General features: G+C 47.7%; 1 protein-coding gene across 1 annotated transcript; it reads left to right on the top strand.

Annotated features, from left to right (window-relative positions):
• Positions 1-1,609: 1,609 nt before the first annotated feature.
• LOC145642918 (uncharacterized) lies at positions 1,610-3,085 on the top strand. The gene has a single exon (XM_081694075.1). It carries the CDS (start codon positions 1,610-1,612, stop codon positions 3,083-3,085), a length of 1,476 nt encoding a protein of 491 aa, XP_081550201.1.
• The last annotated feature ends 10,566 nt before the right edge of the window (positions 3,086-13,651 follow it).

Raw genomic sequence — 13,651 nt, 5'->3', positions numbered from 1 at the left:
CCTAGTGAACACCCACTTGACAGTAACACAATAATGGGTCGTTTGGAGACCCAAATGAAGTCCAAATGGGCCCAAATTTGGGGGTCCACCGTATTTTGGGCCAAGGAAGACGATGGTGGTGTTAGTTTTCCAAGACGAGGTCCCGAAATACAAGTTTGTGCAGCAGGTAGCCCGGAAAACGCGGGAAGCTTCTAGAAGGTTCCGGAGCTATCTATAAGGTTCTTTTGGAGGAGTATTCTAGAGGGGATGTCTCTAGAATAATCAAGGTTCATCTAGTGCATCTTAGAAGTCTCTAGGGTCTTCTATGTATGTACACTTTGTATGTAAAGTTCTAGAATGTTCTAGGATAGTCCTTAGCATTCTAGGTAGGAAGCTTGTAGAAACCTCCATGTATGTAGTTCCTAAGGAGGTGGGAACACTCTAGATCCTTGTAGTCTAGAACCCTCTATTTGAGGAGGTTAGGAACGTTCTAGAGAAAATATGTAAGTAGGGAGGAGCACTATAAATAGGCTCCAAGGCATCATTTGTACATGAAAGTTGAGAGCAATACAAAAAAAGCCTTTCATAAGCACTTGTGTTCTCTTGCAACTCAATCCTTTCCTTCTAACACTTAGAGAGTGTGAGGAAAACTAAGGCACGAGGGTGCCAAGTGAGTGATCGGGCATACTAGCAAGGGTGATAGCTTGTGTGCTCAATTGTCTACGACACTTAGTCGTAATTTCGGACTAAGGCACTAAGGGAGAGTGCTTAGTTCAACTAAGGGACTTGTTAGCACCAAGGGATCGTGCTAGCAAACTTATCTAGCAGCACAAAGGGTTGTGCTACGTGGGCACAAAGAGTTAGTGCCAAGGAGAAAGCCTGACTCGTCTTACGACGGACTGTAAGCGGGTGGCGCACGGTGCGTGACTAGGGTAAAGTAGTCGGCACGTGACAGGTGGTATCAGAGCAAGGCTACGGCTGTCGTGTGGGATCGACATCGTAAATTCGAGGCGTTGCTGTTGGAGCTACGAAAGGACGGTAGCTAGGCAACAAAGTAAGTCGCTTCGTTCTTATTGTGAATATAAGTATGGCTGGCGACAAAGAAGTTCCGGCGAGCCAAGTCTTCCAAGGAGAAGAGGAGCCAACAAGGAGGTCCAAGAAGAAGGGAACAAGGGACCCATCGAGGGATCCATCGGTGCCCAGAACCTTGACTTCTGAGTTGGAACCCCGCCTCATGAGGGTAGAGTGTACTGTAGCGGACATGCACGATGATATCACACAACTCTCGGACTCCGTGGTGGGACTTGAAGGAAAAGTGGAGGCCGCACACACTTCTACCCAAGACCTGAGGGACGAGACTCTTGGGCTCGTCAATAGCGCGTTGGCAACAATTCGCGAAGAGGTCGCGAAACTCAAGGAAGAATTGCTGGGGCAACTAAGGGACATCCGAGCCGAGGTGGAGTCGGTGAAGGAGGATGTCATTTTATGTAAGAAGGCAGCAGTGACCGGGAGTGTCACTATCCAACAGGGGCCAAAGATGGAGGTCCCAAAGCCACAGAAGTACCATGGGAAGCGGGACGCTTGAGAAATCGACAACTTCCTATGGGGCGTCGAGAGATACTTCGACGTAATGAAGATGGATGACGATGCATCAAAGATCAACACCGCCACAATGTACTTGGGCGAGGATGCTGTCCTTTGGTGGAGGCGTCGAGAGTTGGACATCAAGAAGGGGACTTGTTCCATCAGCACATGGGACGAGTTCAAGAAAGATTTCAAGCGTCAGTTCTACCCGGAGAATGCCAAGAAGGTCTCCATGATGAAGCTACGTGACTTGAAGCACACTAGCACCATCAAGGAGTACATCAGGCAATTCACATCCCTCATGCTTGAGATCGATGATTTATCGGAAGAGAACCAACTCATTTACTTCACCGGAGGTTTACAACGATGGGCTCAGCAAGAGGTGGAACGACGGAATGTTAAGACACTTGCTGAGGCAATAGCCGTGGCGGAGTCCTTGATCGAGATCCCGAGGGAATTAAGGAGGGACAAGAGCAAAAGGGTCGAGGAAGGCGACCAGGAGGAAGAAGAGGCATCACATCCAAAGGCCAGGTATGCGGATCATGGCAAGGACAAGGTCAAGTCCAAATGGGAGTCCAAGGGGGACGACCGAGACGGAGGTAAGCCCTCAAAGCCTTTCAAGTGTTACCTTTGTGAGGGTCCTCATTTAGCAAGGAATTGCCCGGTGCGGCAAAAGTTGAATGCCATGATCGCAAATGAAGAGGAGCCAGCTCCAGAGATGAGTATGGGGGCAATGACCTTGGGGGAGAAGGCTCATTTTGCTCGCATGAGGCTTCTCAATGCTACAAGTGTTGAGGATAAGGCATCCTTAGCAAACGAAGGGACGGGCGTCAAGCAAAAGAGTAGCTTGATGGCCATAGATGGGGAAGTGAACGAGGTACCGACAAGGTTGCTTGTGGACACGGGAGCGTCGCACAATCTCTTGGCTAAGGAGGAAGCCAAAGCCTTAGGGGTGAAGTTCACAAGGGTCGATGGCGAGATGAAGGCCATCAATTCAGAGGCCACGCCGGTGTATGGAAGGGCATGGGGAGTTCCAGTCCGCTTGGGAAAGTGGAAGGGAAAAGTCGACTTCTTGGTGGTCGACATTGATGATGAGGACGTGGTGCTGGGCATGGAGTTCTTGCACAAGGTCCTACCTTTTCGGGTGAGTGATGGCATGATAACCATCACATCAAAAGGGAGCGAGATAGGGATCAAGCTCGCTCAACTCAAGGAGCGGGACGTGAGGGTCTCGACCTTGAAAGCTTGGTGGGCGCCAAGGCAAAGGCGTCAAGGGGCGATCCATGGAAGGATCAAGGCAACAAAGATGCTAGGGACAAGGCATCATGGTGTTCCAAGGGATGGGACAACAAGGCTCAAGTGTGGAGTCAATAGGAGGGACGGGGCAGCGGCGCATGGAAGCATCCAAGGGGCAAGTGGTGCGCTAGACCGGGTCGCGGGCACGTACTCCATCGGGCGATCTTGCCGAGGTCGGCAAGAATTTAAGTGGGGGAGAATGTCACGGGTCATCTCCCACACCTAGGATGGGCGTCAAGAGGGTCACTAGGCAGCAAGGCAACAATCGAGGCTAGGGGGCTTGCCTTGGTGCTCAGCTAAGCACTTCCCCCTAAAGAGCTTTATTTAGCACCTTGCTTGTAATCCTAGTGAACACCCACTTGACAGTAACACAATAATGGGTCGTTTGGAGACCCAAATGAAGTCCAAATGGGCCCAAATTTGGGGGTCCACCGTATTTTGGGCCAAGGAAGACGATGGTGGTGTTAGTTTTCCAAGACGAGGTCCCGAAATACAAGTTTGTGCAGCAGGTAGCCCGGAAAACGCGGGAAGCTTCTAGAAGGTTCCGGAGCTATCTATAAGGTTCTTTTGGAGGAGTATTCTAGAGGGGATGTCTCTAGAATAATCAAGGTTCATCTAGTGCATCTTAGAAGTCTCTAGGGTCTTCTATGTATGTACACTTTGTATGTAAAGTTCTAGAATGTTCTAGGATAGTCCTTAGCATTCTAGGTAGGAAGCTTGTAGAAACCTCCATGTATGTAGTTCCTAAGGAGGTGGGAACACTCTAGATCCTTGTAGTCTAGAACCCTCCATTTGAGGAGGTTAGGAACGTTCTAGAGAAAATATGTAAGTAGGGAGGAGCACTATAAATAGGCTCCAAGGCATCATTTGTACATGAAAGTTGAGAGCAATACAAAAAAAGCCTTTCATAAGCACTTGTGTTCTCTTGCAACTCAATCCTTTCCTTCTAACACTTAGAGAGTGTGAGGAAAACTAAGGCACGAGGGTGCCAAGTGAGTGATCGGGCATACTAGCAAGGGTGATAGCTTGTGTGCTCAATTGTCTACGACACTTAGTCGTAATTTCGGACTAAGGCACTAAGGGAGAGTGCTTAGTTCAACTAAGGGACTTGTTAGCACCAAGGGATCGTGCTAGCAAACTTATCTAGCAGCACAAAGGGTTGTGCTACGTGGGCACAAAGAGTTAGTGCCAAGGAGAAAGCCTGACTCGTCTTACGACGGACTGTAAGCGGGTGGCGCACGGTGCGTGACTAGGGTAAAGTAGTCGGCACGTGACAGGTGGTATCAGAGCAAGGCTACGGCTGTCGTGTGGGATCGACATCGTAAATTCGAGGCGTTGCTGTTGGAGCTACGAAAGGACGGTAGCTAGGCAACAAAGTAAGTCGCTTCGTTCTTATTGTGAATATAAGTATGGCTGGCGACAAAGAAGTTCCGGCGAGCCAAGTCTTCCAAGGAGAAGAGGAGCCAACAAGGAGGTCCAAGAAGAAGGGAACAAGGGACCCATCGAGGGATCCATCGGTGCCCAGAACCTTGACTTCTGAGTTGGAACCCCGCCTCATGAGGGTAGAGTGTACTGTAGCGGACATGCACGATGATATCACACAACTCTCGGACTCCGTGGTGGGACTTGAAGGAAAAGTGGAGGCCGCACACACTTCTACCCAAGACCTGAGGGACGAGACTCTTGGGCTCGTCAATAGCGCGTTGGCAACAATTCGCGAAGAGGTCGCGAAACTCAAGGAAGAATTGCTGGGGCAACTAAGGGACATCCGAGCCGAGGTGGAGTCGGTGAAGGAGGATGTCATTTTATGTAAGAAGGCAGCAGTGACCGGGAGTGTCACTATCCAACAGGGGCCAAAGATGGAGGTCCCAAAGCCACAGAAGTACCATGGGAAGCGGGACGCTCGAGAAATCGACAACTTCCTATGGGGCGTCGAGAGATACTTCGACGTAATGAAGATGGATGACGATGCATCAAAGATCAACACCGCCACAATGTACTTGGGCGAGGATGCTGTCCTTTGGTGGAGGCGTCGAGAGTTGGACATCAAGAAGGGGACTTGTTCCATCAGCACATGGGACGAGTTCAAGAAAGATTTCAAGCGTCAGTTCTACCCGGAGAATGCCAAGAAGGTCTCCATGATGAAGCTACGTGACTTGAAGCACACTAGCACCATCAAGGAGTACATCAGGCAATTCACATCCCTCATGCTTGAGATCGATGATTTATCGGAAGAGAACCAACTCATTTACTTCACCGGAGGTTTACAACGATGGGCTTAGCAAGAGGTGGAACGACGGAATGTTAAGACACTTGCTGAGGCAATAGCCGTGGCGGAGTCCTTGATCGAGATCCCGAGGGAATTAAGGAGGGACAAGAGCAAAAGGGTCGAGGAAGGCGACCAGGAGGAAGAAGAGGCATCACATCCAAAGGCCAGGTATGCGGATCATGGCAAGGACAAGGTCAAGTCCAAATGGGAGTCCAAGGGGGACGACCGAGACGGAGGTAAGCCCTCAAAGCCTTTCAAGTGTTACCTTTGTGAGGGTCCTCATTTAGCAAGGAATTGCCCGGTGCGGCAAAAGTTGAATGCCATGATCGCAAATGAAGAGGAGCCAGCTCCAGAGATGAGTATGGGGGCAATGACCTTGGGGGAGAAGGCTCATTTTGCTCGCATGAGGCTTCTCAATGCTACAAGTGTTGAGGATAAGGCATCCTTAGCAAACGAAGGGACGGGCGTCAAGCAAAAGAGTAGCTTGATGGCCATAGATGGGGAAGTGAACGAGGTACCGACAAGGTTGCTTGTGGACACGGGAGCGTCGCACAATCTCTTGGCTAAGGAGGAAGCCAAAGCCTTAGGGGTGAAGTTCACAAGGGTCGATGGCGAGATGAAGGCCATCAATTCAGAGGCCACGCCGGTGTATGGAAGGGCATGGGGAGTTCCAGTCCGCTTGGGAAAGTGGAAGGGAAAAGTCGACTTCTTGGTGGTCGACATTGATGATGAGGACGTGGTGCTGGGCATGGAGTTCTTGCACAAGGTCCTACCTTTTCGGGTGAGTGATGGCATGATAACCATCACATCAAAAGGGAGCGAGATAGGGATCAAGCTCGCTCAACTCAAGGAGCGGGACGTGAGGGTCTCGACCTTGAAAGCTTGGTGGGCGCCAAGGCAAAGGCGTCAAGGGGCGATCCATGGAAGGATCAAGGCAACAAAGATGCTAGGGACAAGGCATCATGGTGTTCCAAGGGATGGGACAACAAGGCTCAAGTGTGGAGTCAATAGGAGGGACGGGGCAGCGGCGCATGGAAGCATCCAAGGGGCAAGTGGTGCGCTAGACCGGGTCGCGGGCACGTACTCCATCGGGCGATCTTGCCGAGGTCGGCAAGAATTTAAGTGGGGGAGAATGTCACGGGTCATCTCCCACACCTAGGATGGGCGTCAAGAGGGTCACTAGGCAGCAAGGAAACAATCGAGGCTAGGGGGCTTGCCTTGGTGCTCAGCTAAGCACTTCCCCCTAAAGAGCTTTATTTAGCACCTTGCTTGTAATCCTAGTGAACACCCACTTGACAGTAACACAATAATGGGTCGTTTGGAGACCCAAATGAAGTCCAAATGGGCCCAAATTTGGGGTCCACCGTATTTTGAGCCAAGGAAGACGATGGTGGTGTTAGTTTTCCAAGACGAGGTCCCGAAATACAAGTTTGTGCAGCAGGTAGCCCGGAAAACGCGGGAAGCTTCTAGAAGGTTCCGGAGCTATCTATAAGGTTCTTTTGGAGGAGTATTCTAGAGGGGATGTCTCTAGAATAATCAAGGTTCATCTAGTGCATCTTAGAAGTCTCTAGGGTCTTCTATGTATGTACACTTTGTATGTAAAGTTCTAGAATGTTCTAGGATAGTCCTTAGCATTCTAGGTAGGAAGCTTGTAGAAACCTCCATGTATGTAGTTCCTAAGGAGGTGGGAACACTCTAGATCCTTGTAGTCTAGAACCCTCCATTTGAGGAGGTTAGGAACGTTCTAGAGAAAATATGTAAGTAGGGAGGAGCACTATAAATAGGCTCCAAGGCATCATTTGTACATGAAAGTTGAGAGCAATACAAAAAAAGCCTTTCATAAGCACTTGTGTTCTCTTGCAACTCAATCCTTTCCTTCTAACACTTAGAGAGTGTGAGGAAAACTAAGGCACGAGGGTGCCAAGTGAGTGATCGGGCATACTAGCAAGGGTGATAGCTTGTGTGCTCAATTGTCTACGACACTTAGTCGTAATTTCGGACTAAGGCACTAAGGGAGAGTGCTTAGTTCAACTAAGGGACTTGTTAGCACCAAGGGATCGTGCTAGCAAACTTATCTAGCAGCACAAAGGGTTGTGCTACGTGGGCACAAAGAGTTAGTGCCAAGGAGAAAGCCTGACTCGTCTTACGACGGACTGTAAGCGGGTGGCGCACGGTACGTGACTAGGGTAAAGTAGTCGGCACGTGACACCGTGCTCTGTTAACTGTTCCTCCATGCACTGGACCCCCACCGATCATATATACCCTGCCTTCTGGCTTGCCATCTTTGTCTCTGTCTCCAGCGGGACCCCTATGACCTCCTCTGTGGTCAGCGCGGCCTGTTCTATCCTCATCCTTCCTTTTGGGAGGGTCATCGCGCTGCTTAAACTGATTCACGTACCCTCTCCTGACTAAATCTTTAATGTTATCCTTCAAGTGTGTGCATTCCTCAGTGGTGTGGCCATGGTCTTTATGGAAGTCACACCACTTGCTGGTATCACGGTTCCTATTAACCATCCTTGGGGGTCTTTGCCACTTATCATCAGCTTTATTCACGCTGAATATATGAGACCTTGAGTGGGTTAATGGGGTATATTGGTCGAACCTCTAAGGCCTTGGCCCCCTCTTCGGGTCTGACCTTCTCACCCCCACTGCTCTGTCCGCTTCTCTGCGACTTTGCTCGGCTGGTCTGCCCTGGGTGTGTTCTCTGCGCGCTTAACTGATTCACCTGGTGCCTTCCTACTCAGCATTGCTCTGTCAGTCTTGTCTACTTTGATGAACTCGTGCGCTTTACCTAGCGCTTCAGCAAGTGTTTTGAGGCTCTTACGCCCCATATACGCTCTGAATGGTGAGCCTGGTAGTAAGCCACTCTGCATTGCTAGTAGTGCTACCTCTTGACTCATATTTGGGATGGTTGTTGCCTCTTTGTTGAATCTGGTGATAAACTCCCTCAGGGGCTCGTCTTTCCCTTGAACTAATGACATCAGCTCGGTTGTCATTTTAATTCGGTTTACCAGGGTTATGAAATGCTCCATGAACATTCTCTTTAGCTGGTTATACGAGTATACGGAACATTTGGGAATAGCTCCATACCACTCCGCTGTCGGCCCCTCCAGGGTCGGCGGGAACGCCCTACACCAGACTAAGTCCGTCGTAGTATAAAGTACCGTGTGGTTCTCAAAAGCTGCTATGTGAGTTTTGGGTGTTGTGGTTCCGTTATATCTGCAGCTCGACATCTTTATCTTCTCCATTGGTTCTTCTAGAATCTCCCGGCAAAATGGGGAATCATCTAGAACAACCTGGATTCGCGCTCGCTTGTCTCTCTCCGGGCTAGGTCCCCGCTCTGAGGCCGGCGACCTGCTGCAGGGGACCCGCTTCTCCGGGCTGCCCTGAGCCGGAGTTATTTCCTCCACGCTCCATTCTTGATTCAGATTACGAGCTTCTAACTCCAATACCCTCTTCCTCAGCTGAATAAGCTCCTTTTGCTCAGGGGTGAGGGCCGAGGAAGCCGGCTTCTTTGTTGCGGGCTCCGCAGTTGCCGTTGTCGGTGACGGATTCACTCCCTTACCCATATTGGTAAGGACTGCCGTCATTGCTGCCAGCTGCTCCTTACTACACTTAGAGAGGTTCTGCAAGATGGCTGGCATATTTACGGGCTGCGGTTTCTAGGTTACAGGTGCTGAAACAATGACCTCATTGTTCGCGCCTGTTAACGACATTCCGTATTTGAAAATGGAATTGGATCCTGCCAGATCGACCGGTTTCAACGCCGCTTTAGCTGCAGCCGATGTCGATCCAATGGGGTTGGATTTCTGAGAGATGGTCGATTTGGGATTTCCGGTGGATCCTTTTGGATCGAGGGTTACTGAGGGTGTTTTTTGTGGTGTTTGGTTGATCTCATTAGCTTTTGACATGGGTGTCGGTATAGTTTCTTCTCCGGCCATGGTGTTTAGTTAACTAGTCCCTAGCTAAGTTGGTGAACCTCAGGTTAGATGATCCTTTCCCTCCTTCTAGCGCCAATTGTTCCAGGTATTGATCCAAGGGTTTTGTTGGGTGAGCTGGGTCCCGTCAACAACCTACACAAGGCAGCACACGTAAACTGCCCTTGGGGGTGGCTTGAGGAACCTCCCTCCGAAGCTTAAGTTAGAGAGTGTTTAGAGAGAGAAAATGTACTTAGAGAGATGTAGAAAGTATAATAACTTGAGTGTCTAACCTCTTTTCCGTTGTACTTTACCCTCTATTTATAGGCGTACCATCTCCTTTGTGGAGAGTTCAGCCTGGTCAGCCCTGCGGGCTGACTCTACCGGGCTGATGAGCCCTCCTTAATTGGTTTCTCGGCAGTGAGTGCGCGCCCTGGGGGCTGGGCGATAGTTCAGCGGAAGCTATCCTATACAGACATGTTTGACCTTCTGATGTTCCCTTAGCTCCCTGTCCTAAGCAATAGCTCCATTATTGTAATAATAGAGGGCTATTGGACCCTTGATGGAGGGTATAACATCAAGTTCACCAGCAAACTTATGAATCCAAACTGCCTCCTTAGCCGCTTCAGCAGCTGCCAAGTATTTGACTGCAATTGTAGAATCTGCAGTTGTGCTTTGTTTAGCACTCTTCCAACTAAACGCTCCTCCATTTAGAAAGAATACGTATCCTAAATGTGATTTGAAATCGTCTCTCTCTGTTTAGAAGCTTGCGTCGGTGTAACCCTCAATAACTAAATCATATGGGCCACCATGTACCAACAATTTATCCTTGTTCCTTTTCATGTACTTTAGGTTATTCTTGGCCGCAGTCCAATGCGCCTCTCCTATGTCTGATTGGTATCTGCTCGTAGCACTCAAGGCATACGATACATTTGGCCTAGTACATATCATGGCATACATGATTGATCCAATAAGCGAAGCATATGGAATCCGATTCGTCCTTTCTCGCTCATCAGGTGTCTTTGGACATTGCTTCTTACTTAGGGTTATGTAACGTGGCATGGGTAGGTGACCTCTCTTGGACTCCTCCATGTTGAATCGTGCCAGTACCTTATCAATGTAAGTACTTTGGCTCAATCCAATCATCCTTTCAGATCTATCCATGTAGGGAATATTTCAAGCCATCCCACACTTGAGCCTCACTATGATAATACACTTAAGCATGGTGACATCCAAAGGGAAGGAAGCTAGAGTAAAAGAGTCGCTAACAAGTTTTAGGAACTTGTAAACCATTCACAGGGTGAAGGTTACACCCCTTAACGATCTAGGAGATCGTTTACTCTAATAGGTCTGGAACCATGACTAAAAGTTTGGGGATGAAGGTACAAATCCAACCTAAAAGAGATTAAACTTGCCGTAATAACAGGCATCTACTTTATTCTTCTCGTATTCATGTGCGCTTTCTGACTAACATACAATCATTAGTGTTTACGGTAAAAATACCCTAGACATGTGGACCAATGAGAGGAGGCCACGTGTCAAGTTCAGGATGGTCCAAGTGGCCCACTAGCCTCTTGACACGTATCCCCTTCAGATAAGTTTCTGAAATGGCGGCCTTCAAGGGTCCAAATCCCAAGAAGCGTCGTAATTCGGCGCAGTCCACCAAAACCTAGGTCAAATGACCTAGATAGGGGCACTCCTACCAATGACCCTATAAATAGGGAGATATTTCCCCATTTTGGGGACAGATACAATCATTTATTACACCCACTTTCTCTCTCATCAGAGAAACACCTGATCTTAGAATCCAAGTAGATCCCCACCTAAATTTCCGTACTCTTTATTCTCTTTCAAGTTACTAACTTGATCGTCGAAGCGGAGCTCCACCATCCGGAGTCTCCGTTGTTTTTGCAGGTACAGCTCAGCCGGACCAATCTTTGTGACGTAACTCTCTCGAGGGACAAAAACACCCAAAACATTTGGCAACGTCTATGGGGAGAGTACCTCAAGAATGGTTCAAGAGTCTGTACCGCCTCCTGAGCGTCAGGTAGACGAACTGGAAGTCTTTACCGACCAAGAGGATGATGATCCTCAGGTTGAAACTTATATAGCCATTGATGGCTCTCTAATAACCAAGCGCATCCGGCCTACAGATACTCCAGAGCAAGGTGCCAGCCAGGCGGGTACAAATCGACCCCCTGGGCAGCCGGAAGGGGAAACCCATACGACCAGTGGATCAGCTCCTGTCACTCGAGACGAACTCATGAAATTCATGACTAGTTTAAAGGATGAAATTAAAGATCTGATCACGAAGAGACGGGCTGGCCCAAGGAGGGGTCAATCGGCAAGAAAGACTCCTCTGGAGAAGGGGAAGTTAGTCAGAGATCGGCAGCTGTAGACACCTAAAAATGTCTCCCCAAAACCAAACCCGATGATGAACAACCTTTCACTGCCACTATTGGTCGGGTTCAGTATTTAATCCCGAGAGTGCTTAAAAAATCGTATTTGATTAAATTCATATTTTTGAACAGTCCATGGATTAGTCTTGATGTTTGGTAAAGCATAGTTTTAATTTCAGCCCAAACTTATTATATAATTTTAGCCCAAACCTTTTTTATTTTATTGTTTTATTATTTATTTTTTTGGCCCAAACCTTTTATTTATTTTATTTAAATATTTTCTTATTTAAGCCCAGATAATAATAAGTCAGAAAAGGCCGAAATTATCAATCGGCACTTAAAACGCCGAATGAAATTAGGGTTAAAAATGTATTTAGACGGAAAAGTGGGCTAGGAATTCCCGCGCCACGGCAGGTACTTACCGTGTCACGGGAATCATTCCCGTCTGACGGCGGGATTTCCCGTGACACGGGAAATCTGCCGTGAAACGGGAAATTCCGTGTCTTTTCCGCGTAAACCCTTAACGCGTTTTCTTCCCCGTTTGCCGAAAATTTCCCGCGTCACACTAAAACTGCACCGTGTCACGGGAATGTTTCCCGTCTGACGGTGGGACTTCCCATGTCACGGTACGATTTGCCGTGTCGGGGATACTTTTTTAGGGTTTTTATCATTTTAGGGTTTCGTGTGCTCCCTCAGCACATTTTCCCTATAAATACCCCCTCATTTATGATGTACGGGGCATCAATTAATTCTCTGGTTTATTTTTCTCTCTACTATGCTTTAGCCTAAATACTAGCCTACCCTTCTCATTTCAAAATTCCTTATTCAAGTGCTCAAAGGAGTCCATACTTTACTCGTGGTTCTGTCCTTAAGCCAAGGCGTGAAAGGTAGAACTGTTTGAGGGTTTGGCCCTAAATCAACTCTACTTAATTTAATTTAATTTAATTATTGTTTTATTATTGTTTCCTTGAAATTACTAACTCATTTATTATTTTGTAGTTGCAAACAAACAGAATCAAAGTAAGAATTATGTTCCTTTTATTTCTATTATTTTTCTAACGATTTTATATTGTTGGAATTATGGTTAAATTTCTTCCAAAGTTAATGTTTATTTTATTATATTTATGATCACCATATTGCATGTTTAAAGGGAATATGTAATTGAAAATCACGCCTAATAAGATAATTTGGACAACCGGTTTAAGTTCCTTTTTAATCTTGTTATTAATTGAAGTGATCACCAATATTTTAGAATAATGTGTGCATTAATATTCAACCAATTTAGCATAATAATAATTTGGAGCGAATTGAATATTTTGTGTGTATGCCTTTGAGATCACAGGAATGCTTTTCAATATATGAATCGAGTAGAGGCCAATACAGGCGAATGTGACTCCATGACTCACTTCGTACCATCATCCCCGATCCTCCTTTTGTGGTTCCGAACCATATGGAGTTAGTAATCTCATGGATTATGAATGGGGTGTAACCTTCACGGGTCAATCGTTGTTGCCTTCGTTGTCCCTTTATCGTGGTTGCCTTTTATGATCCGTGAATGGTTTACAAGTTCCTTAAAAACTTGTTGGCGGCTCCCTACTTTATTTGTCCCTAATCGTAATGTCAATTCCCACTTCCTATGAGTGCCAAGCATATTCACACATGCTTTAACGTAGGTGCACTTCGAGCGACGCCTACAGCAGCCAACTCCTCATCCAAAGGAGAAGGCAGCCGGGACCATTGATTGGTCCAAGATTCTTCTGCCTCTGAGGAATACCAGCAATCCTCGCCGGGCTGAACAACCGATGGGAAACAAAAAATCAACTCTTAACGCTCGGGAGATCATCACCCGCAAGAGAAATCAGCAGCTGTCTGAGTCAGCCTCTACATCAAGCTTTCCAGATAGCTTCAAGAATACATCCGCAGGGAATGTGTCTGCCTTGAATGAGAGCCATACAGGCGGTAATACCATCCATTCTGGCCCTCAGATGATTGGGAATGCACCGTATGTACCACCTCTGTTCTACGGTCCGTATTCTCCTCATTTCATGCAGCCGACCCTCTTCAGAGGTCAGGCGGCATATAACAACGTCCAGCCACTAGACTGGCAGCTTTGTCTGCTTCTCCTGGGTGAACAACCTTCTGCGTTCACCTGAGAAATAACCAAGGCGGCACAACCGGCCAAGGTTAAAAATGTGTTGGTAGGTACC

Source organism: Chenopodium album, chromosome 8 (genome assembly GCF_948465745.1).
Source record: "Chenopodium album chromosome 8, dcCheAlbu1.1, whole genome shotgun sequence".
NCBI classification, from domain to species: domain Eukaryota; kingdom Viridiplantae; phylum Streptophyta; class Magnoliopsida; order Caryophyllales; family Amaranthaceae; genus Chenopodium; species Chenopodium album.
Note: the sequence above shows the minus strand (reverse complement) of the source record. Positions and strands in the feature narration are given on the sequence as shown.